The sequence below is a fragment of the Felis catus genome, chromosome A1 (assembly GCF_018350175.1).
Source record: "Felis catus isolate Fca126 chromosome A1, F.catus_Fca126_mat1.0, whole genome shotgun sequence".
Taxonomy (NCBI): domain Eukaryota; kingdom Metazoa; phylum Chordata; class Mammalia; order Carnivora; family Felidae; genus Felis; species Felis catus.
Window position 1 is genome coordinate 112,224,690 of NC_058368.1, and position 13,639 is coordinate 112,238,328.

Consider the following 13,639-nt stretch of genomic DNA (forward strand, 5'->3'; position numbering starts at 1 on the left):
AGGAGCCAGATGGAAATGTTAGGACTGAAAAATACAAAATCGGAATTTAAAAAATTTACTGATTTCAATAGCAGCTTGGTGATGATGAGAGGGCGAAAAAAACCTATAAACTTCAAGATAGATGAATAGAAATTATGCAGTCTGAAGAACAGAGAGAAAAGAAAATTAGAAAAAAATGAGCAGAGCACCAGGGACCTGTGGGAAAATATATTTAAATTTTTTTTCAACGTTTATTTATTTTTGGGACAGAGAGAGACAGAGCATGAACGGGGGAGGGTCAGAGAGAGAGGGAGACACAGAATCGGAAACAGGCTCCAGGCTCTGAGCCATCAGCCCAGAGCCCGACGCGGGGCTCGAACTCCCGGACCGCGAGATGGTGACCTGGCTGAAGTCGGACGCTTAACCGACTGCGCCACCCAGGCGCCCCTATATTTAAATGTTTAAAGGTTAAATTTAATTTTTTTCTTTTTTAATTTGATAGAGAAGGCATCAAGGATATGTCATGGAGAAGAAAGGGGCAATGCTGAGGGACTGGGCACAGACAGGTCAGGAAGGGTAGGCATCTAGGTCTGACCCCACCATGGGAGGTCCTGGAGCCACTCCAGGGAGGGGAGAGCCCAAGGATCTTGTACCCAGTCTGCCCTGTGCCTTCAGGTGGGACACTGGCTTGGAGAGGGGCAGATGGTTCTTAGGGTCACAAACATCAGGAAGAGGCAAGAGCCATAAAAGGGATAGTTAGAAGGCCCAGGAGGAACTCCCAGCTCAAGAGATTCTCCAACAACCCCCACTGCCATTGCAGCTTGGTTCCTGTGCCCAGCCCCCACCCCATCCAAACAACAAGGTTCTAGACCAGCCCCCACATGAGTCCATGCTGCTCAGGGTGGAAGCCCAGAAACAGGGGCTAGGTGGTCCCTCAGAGGTGTCACTGGAGTCCCAGCAGGAGAGGAAAAATCAACTGCAAAAAAATATTGGAAGAAATAAGCCTTCCAAGATTTGGTGAAAGATGTAAACTGATATATTCTGGAGGCTCTGCAAACCCCCAAAGGATAAGGTCATTGGAAACCATGCCTAGACACATTATAAATGGCTGAAAATGAAAGCTAAATACCATCAAAATAGCTGGAAAAACATGACACGCTACATATTGTAGAATAAGGATTGTGATACATCCGTACAATGAAACAGCACTCTGTAAGAAAAAAGGAACAGACTATTGGTACATGCAAAAACATAAAGGAATCTCGCAAATATTATGATGTGTAAGACAAGTCAAAGTAGGGGCATCTGGGTGGTTCATTCATTTGAGCGTCCAGCTCTCAATTTTGGCTCAGGTGATGATCCCAGGATCGTGGGATCGAGCCCCACATCAGGTTCTGTGCTGAGTGTGGAGCCTGCTTGAAATTCTCTCTCTCTCCTCCCCTGTCCCCCTCTCCCCCATGTCCTCTCTCTCTTTCTCTCAAATTAAGAAAAAAGTTAAAGTATCTGGTGTATGATTCCATTTATGTAAATTTCTAGAAAATACAGAATAATCTATAGTGACAGAGAGCAGATCAAATAGTTGCCTGGACATGGGAGGGACAGATTACAAAAGTGCATCAGGAAATTTGGGGGACTGATAAAAATACTTGGTATCCTGATTGTGGTGATGGTTTCCCAGGTGCATACATATGTGAAAACTGGGCAAATTGCATACTTTGCATATATGCGGTTTGGTGTACTTTATAACAATAAGGTTGTTAAATACGCAAAAGATTCAAACACTTAACAGATGAAGGTATATGAATTGACGATATGCACATGAAAAGATGCTCAACATCACGAGTCGTTATCGTAAACTAAAACCATAGCGCTGTCCTCGTACATACCCACCAGAATGGCAGAACTTTAAAATTTTTTTTTTCCAACGTTTTTATTTATTTTTGGGACAGAGAGAGACAGAGCATGAACGGGGGAGGGGCAGAGAGAGAGAGGGAGACACAGAATCGGAAACAGGCTCCAGGCTCTGAGCCATCAGCCCAGAGCCCGGTGCGGGGCTCGAACTCCCGGACCGCGAGATGGTGACCTGGCTGAAGTCGGACGCTTAACCGACTGCGCCACCCAGGCGCCCCAGAATGGCAGAACTTTTAAAGTGATGGAGGAAACTCCATCTTTCACACACTGCCCCTGGGAACGTAAAAGGGCGCAACCTGGCTTGGGAATCAGTGCGTCAGCTTCGTAAACACGTGCTTACCGTGTGATCAAGCTATTCACATCGTGAGTGCTTACCGAAGAGAAACGAAAACTTTGCCCCCACCGTCTCGTACACTACCATGCCCAGCAGCCTAATTGCTAATGGAAACAACCCAACGGCCCACCAGTGAATCGACAAACACACTGTGGTGTAGAAAGGTGCAAACAGAATGCCGCCAACGTGGATGAATCTTAAAAACAAAATGCTGAAAACTAGGAAGCTGCGCACAAAACCACGTACTGTGTGATTCCATTTATTCTAGAACACACAAAATGAATCTCTGGCATCAAAACGCAAATCAGTTGTTGCTTGGGGCTGGAAGGCCGGGGCGGGGGGTACTACGTGAAGAGAGGCATTTCTGTATATTAATTTGGGGGTTGCTACATGGATTTTTAGGTTGGGAATGATATGCTTTATAGTGTATATAAACTAGACCTCAATAAAGCTGATTTTTTTAAATATGGCTGTATCAGGGGGCGCCTGGGCAGTTCAGTGGGTAGAGCATGTAACTCTTGATCTCAGAGTCATGAGTTCAAGCCCCGCATCGGGCACAGAGCCTACTTATTATTTTTTTTAATGTTTATTTTTGAGAGAGGCAGAGACAGAGAGACAGAGACAGAGGCGAACAGGGGAGGGGCAGAGAGACAGGGAGACACAGAATCAGAAGCACGCTCCAGGCTCCAAGCACAGAGCCTGACGTGGGGCTCGAACTCACAACCTGCAAGATAGTGACCTGGGCTGAAGTCGGATGCTCAACCGACTGAGCCACCCAGGCACCCCGGAGCCTACTTATTAATAAATAAGTAAATAGGGGTGCCTGGGTGGCTCAGTCGGTTAAGCTTCTGACTTCAGCTTAGGTCATGATCTTGCAGTTCATGGGTTTGAGCCCTGCGTTGGGCTCTGTGCTGACAGCTCAGAGCCTGGAGCCTGCTTCGGATTCTGTGTCTCCCTCTCCTGTGTCTGTCCCTCCCCCGGTTACACTCTGTCTCTCTCTCTCTCTCAAAAACAAACAAACAAACAAACAAACAAACAAACATAAATAAATAAATAAATAAATAAATAAATAAATAAATAAATAAATAATGTATGGAATTGGTACCAAAAGAGACAAAGAGGGACAGAGCAATAAACAAATTAGAGAAACTGACTGGAGTTTAAAATAGTTATGAATTTCAAATGTGGTTACTCTGGCTTTTCAAATCAGGTTGGTGGAGAAATCCATTATTCATCAATGGTATTGAATCAACACATATAACTCAAAATAAAATTAGAGCCTTATCTGTTACCACTTACAAAACATACATTCCATGTGGATTAAATAGTTAATTCCATAAAACAAGAAAACCAAGCTTTAATGGCCCCGGAGTAGGGGTTGGGGGTCCGGGGCCATCCTGGGTCACACTGTGCTTGGAATCCAGCAATGGAGAAGCCTGAGGTCCTGGAGATACCAGGGCCTTGTGGCCCTCGGCTGGGGTTCTCCAGCCTCCAGCCCTAAGGCTAAAGACTACCTCTGAAGGCCGTCCTAGCGGAGGCTCAGCTCCCCAGTCTCTAACACGGCACAACAGTGGTACCATTTCCAACTTGAAGGTCTGTAGAGAGGGCTGCATGTGGGGAAACGCCCAGTGCAGCAGCTGATTCTTGGGAGGTGTGACAACAAAGGCTGGTCTCTTCCCTCTGTGCGGGACCATCAGGCCTGGGACAGAGCTGGGAAGGGTGGCTCTGTGGGGGAAAGTGGGCATTAGGCTTTGTGTCTCACTCTGTGCTCTCAAGTGACTGGGAAAGACCCACAGAGGAGAGGGGGCTAAAATCAAGTGGCAAGAGTAGAAACCCAAGGGGACTGAAGCACTCAGGTACGGAGCGGTCTAGACAGCCTGAGACAACAGCATGAATCCTTGGGGTGCCCCCTCACCTTCCTGGGGAGGCTGCTGAGGCGCTGAGGCACTGAATCTCTGGGCACAAGTCCTTGAGTGAGCTCACTGGATCTGTCATGGAGAGCTGTTCTGATTCCAGAAGATGCCTGCCCTCCCTTTGTATCCTGCAAGTCCCAGGGGGGAGATCTGGATTAAGCTGAATTAAGAGGCAGGTGATGATCACAGGTGTTGGGTGCTTGGGCAGGGGTCTCCATGGTAACGGTGCCATCTGGCTTTCTTGCCTGGCAGCAGGCCTTGTGACTTCATGGTGGAACCTTCTCTGACAGGCAGAGGGGGATTTGCCAGGGGGAAGAGCAGGTCAGGAGGAGGGGATCTGCCAAGGGCAGCTTTGTCTTTTCCATCAGAGTCTGAAGATTAACCTTGATCATGGCACAATGTGGGGCTACCACTGACTCCAGAACGGATGCCGAGACAGTGGCCGAGGGACAGCATAAGCCCCTCTGGAGAGTAGGTGGGGACATACCTGGCCTCCTTGAATCCAGAACCCACTGGTGAAGTGGAGCCAGGGCCCAGGCGGGCAAGACTCGGACATGGGAGAGCCTCTGGGCCAACACCTCTGGATGGCAGGAAGGGTAAGGTCCAGGGAGACCCAGCCCCTGCAGGGAGACTCTCCCCATAAACTGCTCATGAGGCTCTGCAAGCCTTCATTCTTGTGTCGACTCCCTTCACTCACACAATCAGCCATCTAACCCACCTGTATGTGTGAGTGTCCTGGGGCTGCTGAAACAAGTCACCATAAACTGGGTGGCTTAACACAACACCAGTGTATTCTGTCACAGTTCTGAAGGCAGGCTCCTTCTTGGGGGCTCAAGGAGAAGGTGCTCCTTGCCTCTCCTAGTTCCTGGTGGCTCCTGGCGATCCGTGGCATCTCTTGGCTCGGGCAGCATCCCTCCCGTCTCTGCCACCACTGTTGTATGATGCTCCCCTTGTGTCTGTGTCCAAATTTCCCTCATAAAGGACACCAGTCATTGGATATAGGGCCATCCTAATCCAGTATGACCTCATTTTACCTTGACTGCATCTACAAAGACTCTCTTTCCAAATAAGATCCCTTTCCCAGGTACCAGGAGTTAGGACCTCAACATATCTTATGGGGGACACAGTTGAGACCACAATACCATGTAGGTCATTGTGAAAAGAGCACAGGCTTCAGAGCAGGGTAGGCTTGGCCTCCAACCCTGACAGGGCCTCCCCATCATCTTGTTCCCTAGGCCCAGCAAAGTTGGGCGGGGGCTCCCGTGGTCTACCTGCAGAGGGGCCGTGGTGTGTCTGGGGAGGAGGAGGAGGTCTGGTCCCTGCTCTTCAGGAGCTCACAGTCTGTGGGGCACCAAGGGTTAGGACTCTCAAAAGGGACAGTGGTGGTCAAGCTGCACACAAGGAGTTAGGACAGGCATGACCACACATGTGGCTGGGGTGGAGAACTCAAGGCCCAGAGACCCCAGCAAGGATCAAGAAGGCCAGGGCCAGACCATAAGTCCTTCCTATGGGACTCAGAATCCACGGGGTACCCCTGCACGCCACATGTACCCATGGGCTCTGGGTCTGACCCTGATGGGCAAAGGTGGAGAATGGGTTGTTTTTTCACTGATGGGTGCTCTGGGATTCTGTGTCCCACTCTGAGCCTGGGAAGTAATTCCTTATTCCCCTTCCCAGCCTCCCCACAAGACCTGCCTTCCCCTTCCTATTGACAGGGAGTCTGGCAAGGACTTTGCTCCTGGACAAGCCCAGTTTAATATTCTCTTTCTTCCTCCTTCTCTCCCACCTTTCTTTCCTTTATTCCAATATTTGGTATCTTCCATATGCCAAGGCTGTTCTAGGCCTTGAGGATACAGAAGACAGATGGACCTAGCCTCAGTGGAATTTATAATTGGTGAGATGAGAGATATTAATCAAGTCACCGTGCAGATGAATGTTTCACAGCAGAGGTGTGGGTGCTCCGAATGAGGGGCATCAGGGTGGTGGAAGTCAGCAACAGAGTGAAGCAGCTAAACCGGGGAAGGGTGGGAGCCTGGAGCCACAAGCTGAAGTTGTCAACCAGGAAAAAGGAGAAGGAAGAGATTCCAGGCAGGAGCATTAGCATGAGCGAAGGGCCTGTGGCAGGAGGCTGCTTGGCGAGTTGAGAAGGACTGAGAGGTCTGTGTGGATGGACTGGACAGTGCAGGGAATATGAGATGGCCTGAGATGGTCAGCAAATTAGCCCCGTCATTTGTTGGAAAAGTATCAATATTGCATGCCCACAATTAGACGAGACCACCACACCCCAGAATAGGCAGACTCAGACCAAGAACGTCCCAGCGTGGGAGATGTGAGGCTGGAGTGATTGGGAGTCAGCGCAGGGATTGGGGGAGGCAGGGGCTGGGAAAGCTCCTTTGAACTGAGAGGGGAAGGGCAGGTCTGGGCATAGGTTCTAAAGCAGGGCCAAGCTTCGTGTGACCAAGGAAGGGCAAGGAGGCCTGTGTATACAGAGTGGAACCAGCTGTGCGTGGGGGAAGGCTGCAGGTGCTGGCAGGGCCAGGCCCTCCAAGGCTCTTGGGTAACCTGACTGGCTGGCAGCTGCCGCTGGGTTCTCCTGGAGGGGAGCACACTCAGGTTTATGCTTTGGAAAGACCCCTCTGGCCTCCAGTGTCAGCAGGAATGGGAGAGTGGGCTAGGGGGTGGGGACTTTGGGCTGCGGTAACAGGTGGAACACCATTCTCTTTCCAGTCATCCCAGAAGAGCTGTGAGCCTGAGCCCAGCGTCTCGGCTTCCCAGAGCCTCCTAGAGGCGGCCGGCCCAGACCCCCTGTCCCAGCACCCACAGGCCAGCCGTTCAAGGAGCAGTGAGCCCCTCAGCAGCCTTGACCTCTCCCATGGGTCTCCGGTGGCCTTAGAGTACCTGCCCTTCTTTCGCACCTATGGGACTCTCCTGGCTGTGGGGGAGCTGGTCCCACAGCCTGAGGCTTGCAGGGACCAAGAAGGAGACCAGACTGTCAGAGATCCAGCATTCCATGAGGACTCAGAACCGCCCAGCGGCTTCTTCCCTTTCTACCGCTCCAAGGAGGAGTGTTTTCCCAGGCTGGGCCTTCCTGGCAGGTCATGCTGGGGCTCCCAAGACCCATGCACCAGGAAGGAGGCGCTGGCTGGCTGCGTCTGCAGGATGACCGTCAGCTGCGCGTGCTCTGTGAGTGGGCGTGGCCCCGGGGAATGTGTTTAAGCCCCTTGAGCTTCAAAGTCCTTACAAAGGGAGGCAATAGTGGAGCTACTGGGGGAGCCGTTGTGAGAATTACGTACAGTAACGCGGTCATTACACCAGGCTTAGCCGGTGTTCCCCGACAGAAGCACCTGTGTAGTCCTTATGACTCGCTCGGCACCCCAGCCGATGCTCCAAGTACATCATCTCACCTGTCCTAATAATAGTCCGATGAGAGACGGTTGATTGCTGCTCCCACATGACAGAGGGGAGAAAAATGAGTCTCAGGGCAGTTAAGTGACTTGGTAGCAAGAGCAAACCTGGGCTCCGACCCCAAGCCGGTGCCCTGTCATGTCACTACCAGTCACAGAGCTGGGGGCCGTGCCGTGACCACAGAGACGGAGCAGGCGGGATGAGTGGATTGTGATCCCAGATGCACTCCTTCCGGCCGGGAGGCCCGGGGGGCTGAATGATATTGCTCACTGTTCTCCAGTCTGCAGAGTAGTCATGCACCCTGCCTCCTTCCCTACCGCTGCTGGGGTGTTGCAGGCACAAGGCCAGCGCTGGATTTCTAGCCAAACTTGGGAGCCTGGCTGACCGTCTTGTCTCCTTCCCACGCAGGCTGCCTCGGCAAGCCCAGACCACCTCCCTGGGTCCTCTCGCTCGCCACCCTGCTGCCCCATCCTGCTGGTCCCAGAGGGGCACTGCCATGACAGCGGCCTGACTGCCCCTTCCTCCAGTGATGCTGCCTTCAGGGACCATGCCCTTGGTGCCTCGGGATTCGTGCCTTACTACAGAACCCTCGAGGAGGAGCTGCACGCCAGCCCTGGGCCTCCAGTCTCTCCGCTGGGGAGCCAGGAGCCCACAGGGATGCTGCCCAGGCCTGGTGCAGCGACTTTGTGAAGGAGTGTGAGTTACTAGCAGCAGGAGCCGCTGAAGATTGGGCCCCAGCACCTGCTCATCCGCAAGAGGTGAACATGGCTGGGGGTGAGGGTTCCAGAACTGGCCTGGGACCACAACTCTGCCTTACCTCCCCCTCTGCCTGGGTGCCTAGGAACCACGGAGCTGGCAGGAGGAGCCCAAACGCTGGCAGGCCCGTCCATCCCCTTTCAGTCTACTTGGGTGGGCCAACAAGAAGATCCTGTGCCCTGCCAGGGTGCACCTCCACACCAGTGTCCGACTGAGCAGGCCTGGGGCAGGAGCAGTCCTTCTCCTCGAGGACTGGAGGGGAGATGCTCAGCCTGTGCCCCCCGCAGCCACAGCCTCAGGAAGTGACCCCACAGCCCTGGGTGCTCCCTCGGCCCTCCTAGCTGGAAAAACTGCCCGAGGCCAAGGGGACAGCAGCAGCCCCCAAAGGCGCTCCACCAAGGAGATGTCTGCCTGGCCCAGCACTCAGACTGTCCCACGGTCCTCCTCTGCAGTAGCCTGTTCCAAGCTCAGAGGAAGGGAGCAGGACCAGGGTCCTCTGAACAACTGAGGGATGCAGACCAGAGACTAAATAAATCACTTCACTACAAGGATTGGAGTTGGTGCGCTAATGTGGTGCTTTGGAGTAATGCGTGCAGCTTGCATTAAGTGAGCATTTGCTATGTGCTAGGCACCTTACAGAGACCATCTCTGTATCCTCATGGGGGTAGACCCTTGCATCAGCTCCATTCTCCAGATGAAGAAACAGGCTCAGAGAGGTAAGTTGCCTGCCTGGGCTCACACAGCTCACAGACAGCGGAGCTGGGGTTCATAGCCAGGGCTGTGTGGGCTCAGGGCCTGAGTACTTAAAACCCTTCCCTACACACCCCTCCTCAGTGGGTCTTGATGCAGCAGGGAAAGAGCCAGCTGCCAGCCATCGAGCACCGTGGAGGCCACCCCACATCGCCTTTCCTCCTTCCCCCTTTCCTTCCCTGGCTCCCCATGCTTTGCAGCCGCAGGTAGGGGAGAGCAGCATATGACACATCTGCTGAGGCCCTCCCCTCCCTGGCCTCTCTGGATACCATTTCCTGGTACCCCAGCCTGACCCCAGACTCCAGGCTCACCCCACACCATGGCAGATGGCTCTGAGGCTGCAGCACGTGGTTATGATGACAGCATGCGCTCACCCACCCCACCCGCTCCTGGGACTGTGCACCGTGGTACCCACGTTCACAGCCACTCTGTCCCGGTGCACTGGTTCCATGGCCCCCCTCCTCCCTCCCCTCCCCGGTGACCTGATGGCTGCCCCTCACCTGCTCCCTAGTCCTCCTGAGGACCGTGAAGTTGAGAGGCCATGGGAGAGAAATCATTGGTCATGTTTCAGTTATGTCCAAGAATTTCTTTTTTAAAATGCACTTTTAAGTATTTCTTGAGGCATTCCTATGACTTCCCTTTGGGCGGGGTTGGCAATATGGTGAAGAAATATATGTGCCCTCGCTGCAGGACTCCTTGGCTTTGTTCTTGGAGGGGGTGACTGGTCTTTCCCTTCTTAGATTCCCCATGGCTGGGTCCAACCAGCTGGCATCCCTGGGCTGTCACCGCCCTCAGAGACACAGATTGGGTGGGGAAGCGTCTGGCTGCGTGTTAGAAACTGGGGCCGCTCTCTCCCCGTACAGCCCAAGCTGGGTCGGCCATGTGGCTCCCTCTTCCCATACAAGTGGCCTCCCAAGCATCAGCAGGGCCCAGAGCCCTGCAGGTTCTAATCCCAACGGTCCTGAGGGGAGATGCACAAACCCGACTGGCTAGCAGGCTGAAGAGAACCTCCAGTGTTCAAGACTGAGAGTTTTCTTGAGGGAGCTATTGGCAGGAAGGATCTGGGGCAGGAGAGGTCCTGGGTGAGGGAATGAGCTTATCTGGAAGAGCAGTCTGCTTCTGGTCGGTCCAGCTGGTGTCAGCGAGTTGTTCTGTGCTGACACAGACCAGGCATGAGCACACGTCAGGATGCAGAGGCCTAACAACAGTAAGAGCTAACTTTCGTTGTTGGCCCTGTGCTGGCCACGGGGCTGAGCACTTCATGGGCATTGATTTTTCAGTTAAGAATGAAAATCTTAACTGGGGCCTGGGTGGCTCGGTCAGTTAAGCATCTCTTGATGGTGACTCAGGTCATGATCTCACGGTTCCTGAGTTCGAGCCTCCCACTGGGCTCTACACTGACAGTTCGGAGTCGGCTCGGGATTCTCTCTCTCTCTGCCCCTCCTCCACTTGCACTCTCTCTCTCTCAAAATAAATACACTTAAAACAAAAAAAGAATGATTTCATTTAGGTACAAGTAGCACCCCCATTTCACAGATGAGAATGTCTAGGCACAGGTTGCTTAAACGGCTGGCTGAAGACTACAGAGCCAGAAAGCAGTAGAGGCAGGCTTTGAACGTATCTAATGTAGACCCCATGGTCTTGACCATTATGCTTAGATATAATACACGTTAATAAATGGTGGGCTTCCATTAGCTTATAGTAGACCTCTAGTTCTGTGTAATAATAAGTCATCTCAAAATGTAGTGGTTTAAAATAACGACATACGTGCATTTTCTGACTGTTGTGAGGGTCGGGAATCGGGGAGCAGCTTGACTGGGCCGTTGTGGCCTGCGATTTCTCGTGAAGTTGTGGTCAGGGTCTTGGGCAGGGCTTGGTCATCTGAGGGCTTGATGGGCTGAAGGCTCTGCCTGCTCACTGCCTCGGCTGCCAGGTTGGTGCTGGTTGTTTGGGGAGAGCCTCACAGCATGGTGACTGGCTTCCCCAGTGACCCTAGAGACTGAGACAAAAGCTGTCATGACAGTTACAACTTAGCCTCAAGAGTCACATCTTCTCACCGTTGTCATACTCTGTTGGTCACGCAGATTAGCTGCAATTCAGTGTGGAAAGAGACCTCACAAAGGTATGGATGGTAAGTCTGGGGGGCCCTGTTGGAGACTGGCTGCCATAATGGTCTAAAACAAGATAGCCAAATTCTGGTGATTCACGGGGAGAGAGAGCTCATTCACCGCGGCTGGTGCACAGGAGGAGAAGGGGCGGCTTGGCAGGCAGGAGCCCTGCGGTGGAGAGGTAGCCGGCTGACGTCATAGGACGCCGGCTACAGCAGAACCACACAGGCTTGGGGGCAGTGGGTGACTTCCCTTCTGCCCCTGCCCCAAGTGGGCTTGTACCTCGTTTAAGTATGGTTCTCCTGAGCCTTCTCCCTGGCCAGAGCTTTTGTCACTTTGCAAATCTCTATTTTGGAGAAAATCTAATCCATATGGCTTGGGGGGATTTTGCTCTTTTAAATTTTTCCTTTGTACTTTGTACAAAGTTGAGAGTTCTTTGGAGTCCTTTAAAATCTCTCCTCCCTCAACAACAGGAAGTGTGCTCTTTGCCATGTACACAGGGACCCTGGAGCACAGAACAGTGGGATTTGGGTGGGTTCAGAGCTGGGGGGTTTGTCATACCCTGTGTCTTTCCTGAAGGTGACTCACAGCAAGTGGGAAGACCTGTACTGTCCCTGGAGGTGGAAAGTAGCTCTAATTCCTGCCTGCCCCTCCCCCCAGTCCCCGGTCCTGGCCCCTGTTCTCACACAGAGGGCGTTCAGGTCACACGTGCTGGGGTAACAGTGAACTGCCCAGGCAGCTGTGGGGAAGGAGACCACAGCTCAAGCTGGTTTGCAAGGAGCCAAAGCCTGCCTCGGCGTGGGCCCGGGGAGTTTGTCTCAGTGAGATGCAGGCAGATGGCTGCAGGACGGGTCCTATGTCCACTTGCGGGGCAGCATGAAGACTGAGGACTGCCCACAGTCACTTTGCTGGCCAAGGTCCTCTGCCATCAGGCTCCCAGCCTCAGCCTCCCCTCCCACAGCAAGGAGCATCTTCCAGGCATCCTGCTTTCCCCGCTTGACATTGTCCAGCCTCTTCCTTCTGGCCACCTGTCCTTCTCTACTACCTTCATGGGTCAAAACCCAGCTCATCTCTTTAGGACCGGCCCAAATGTCACCTCCTTCCCGAGGCTTCTGAGTCTGCCCTCAAGACTTTCCCCTGTCCCTACTGGCCTGTTTTCTTTTCAGGTGAGGCAGGGTATGGGGTTTTCTGGCTGCCCCTCAGGGTCCTGCAGCTGATGCTTGAAGAACACATTATGGGGGAGACCTGCCCATGGCGGAGCAGGTAGACATCTTCAACACAAACTTGTCTCTGCTATCAGCGTCTCGCGCCCTCTGCACCCCCAGCAGGCTGGCCCACGGTAGGTGCTCTGCAGGGGCTTTGGGATGTGATCTCAACTGCTGTACTGGATCCTCCCCACCTCTCCCATGTCCCTTTCCTCCTACAGAAACTCCTCCAGTCTAGATCTACTGGTCCCTTGACCTGCCTGGCCTCCACTTCTCCTCAGCACCAGCCCACGTGTGTCCATCAGTTGAGAAGAAAAGGTCAAGGAGAGCCAGGCTTTCCTTCCTCTCAGATGAGCACAGAGCCAGCAAGGCCCATGGGAGTCTGTCAGGAAGGAATGGATGGAGGGTACCCCAGGGTACTCCCCTTGATGACCATGGCATCTGCTCCAGAAGCCCTGAGAATATGAGTGTCATTGGCAAATGTTAATACCAGCTTATTGATGGTGGGGAAAGTGAAGCACAGAGGTTAGGACATTTATACAGAGGGGCCAGGGCAGGGATGAGAGCAAGGGCTTTGGGGAAAGTCACCTCCACTTTCTGAGTCTTGGCCAAGAGGCAGCACCTTGGTTAAGAGCTGGTCCTGGAGTCCTACAGCAAGTGCATAATCCTCCATTCACTGCCTGTGTGGCTTTGGGGAAATTGTGAGAAGAGCCGTACTCTTCTCACCTATAAAATGGGGAATTTCTTCCCAGAATACAATGAGATGGTATAGGTGGAGCATATAGTACTGGGCCAGCTTAGAGCCCTGGTTTAAAAAAAAAAAACAAAAACCGTGGTATATTTGAGGTCTTGATGAATCAAGGCAGGTGAAGAGATTGGGGCTGTCACCTGTCTTTCCTGAGGCATTCTCCCTCCAAGTACAGTCAACTCCAAAAATCCTCTGCTGGGTCCTCACCAGTCCCCTCTGACACCCTCAGACTCCTCTGAGTCTCCCAGGTCTGCACCTTTTTCAGTGCCCAAGTGCATACTCCGCCAGCCCAGGGCAGAGGAAACCTGACCAGAAAACTCTCCCCACTGGGGCAGCCAAGCGGTTTTTCCCCTCCCTCCTGGGAGTCCCAAGTGCTGTACAGCAGCGCCCTCTGCTGGCACATCTTGACAAGACACGCATAGCTGGTGGTGCTGTGGCCCAGAAATTTCAGACCTTTTGGACACCACCTAAGAGGGAACTCATCTGCACTCTCTCTCCAAAAGACAGAGGGGGAAATTGAGGCCTGGACT

At 52.9% G+C, this 13,639-nt stretch overlaps 1 protein-coding gene and 1 long non-coding RNA gene across 3 annotated transcripts; one reads left to right on the plus strand and one right to left on the minus strand.

Annotated features, from left to right (window-relative positions):
• Window positions 1-3,561: 3,561 nt before the first annotated feature.
• On the minus strand, window positions 3,562-4,343 carry LOC109500655. The gene is made up of 2 exons (XR_002158350.3): window positions 4,140-4,343; window positions 3,562-3,949 (listed from the first exon to the last, which is right to left on the minus strand). It is a non-coding gene; the product is annotated as an uncharacterized LOC109500655 (long non-coding RNA).
• Window positions 4,344-4,430: 87 nt separating this feature from the next.
• Window positions 4,431-8,849, plus strand: LOC123385901. Of its 2 annotated transcripts, XR_006599156.1 has the most exons (4): window positions 4,431-4,733; window positions 6,865-7,320; window positions 7,951-8,300; window positions 8,384-8,849. XR_006599156.1 is itself a non-coding variant. In XM_045059199.1 (3 exons), exons 1-3 carry the CDS (start codon window positions 4,692-4,694, stop codon window positions 8,230-8,232), a joined length of 780 nt encoding a protein of 259 aa, XP_044915134.1. In that variant the 5' UTR covers window positions 4,431-4,691; the 3' UTR covers window positions 8,233-8,849. The 2 variants fall into 2 exon arrangements, 1 of the variants encoding a protein (XP_044915134.1); XM_045059199.1 differs by having other exon boundaries at window positions 7,951-8,849.
• The last annotated feature ends 4,790 nt before the right edge of the window (window positions 8,850-13,639 follow it).

Excerpts from the sequence above, each read along its gene's own strand:
- LOC123385901 (XM_045059199.1), top strand. The coding sequence starts at position 4,692 with ATGGGAGAGCCTCTGGGCCAACACCTCTGGATGGCAGGAAGG. Across the intron at positions 4,734-6,864 it reads ACCTCTGGATGGCAGGAAGG|TCATCCCAGAAGAGCTGTGA; the intron begins GTAAGGTCCAGG and ends TTCTCTTTCCAG. Across the intron at positions 7,321-7,950 it reads CCGTCAGCTGCGCGTGCTCT|GCTGCCTCGGCAAGCCCAGA; the intron begins GTGAGTGGGCGT and ends CTTCCCACGCAG.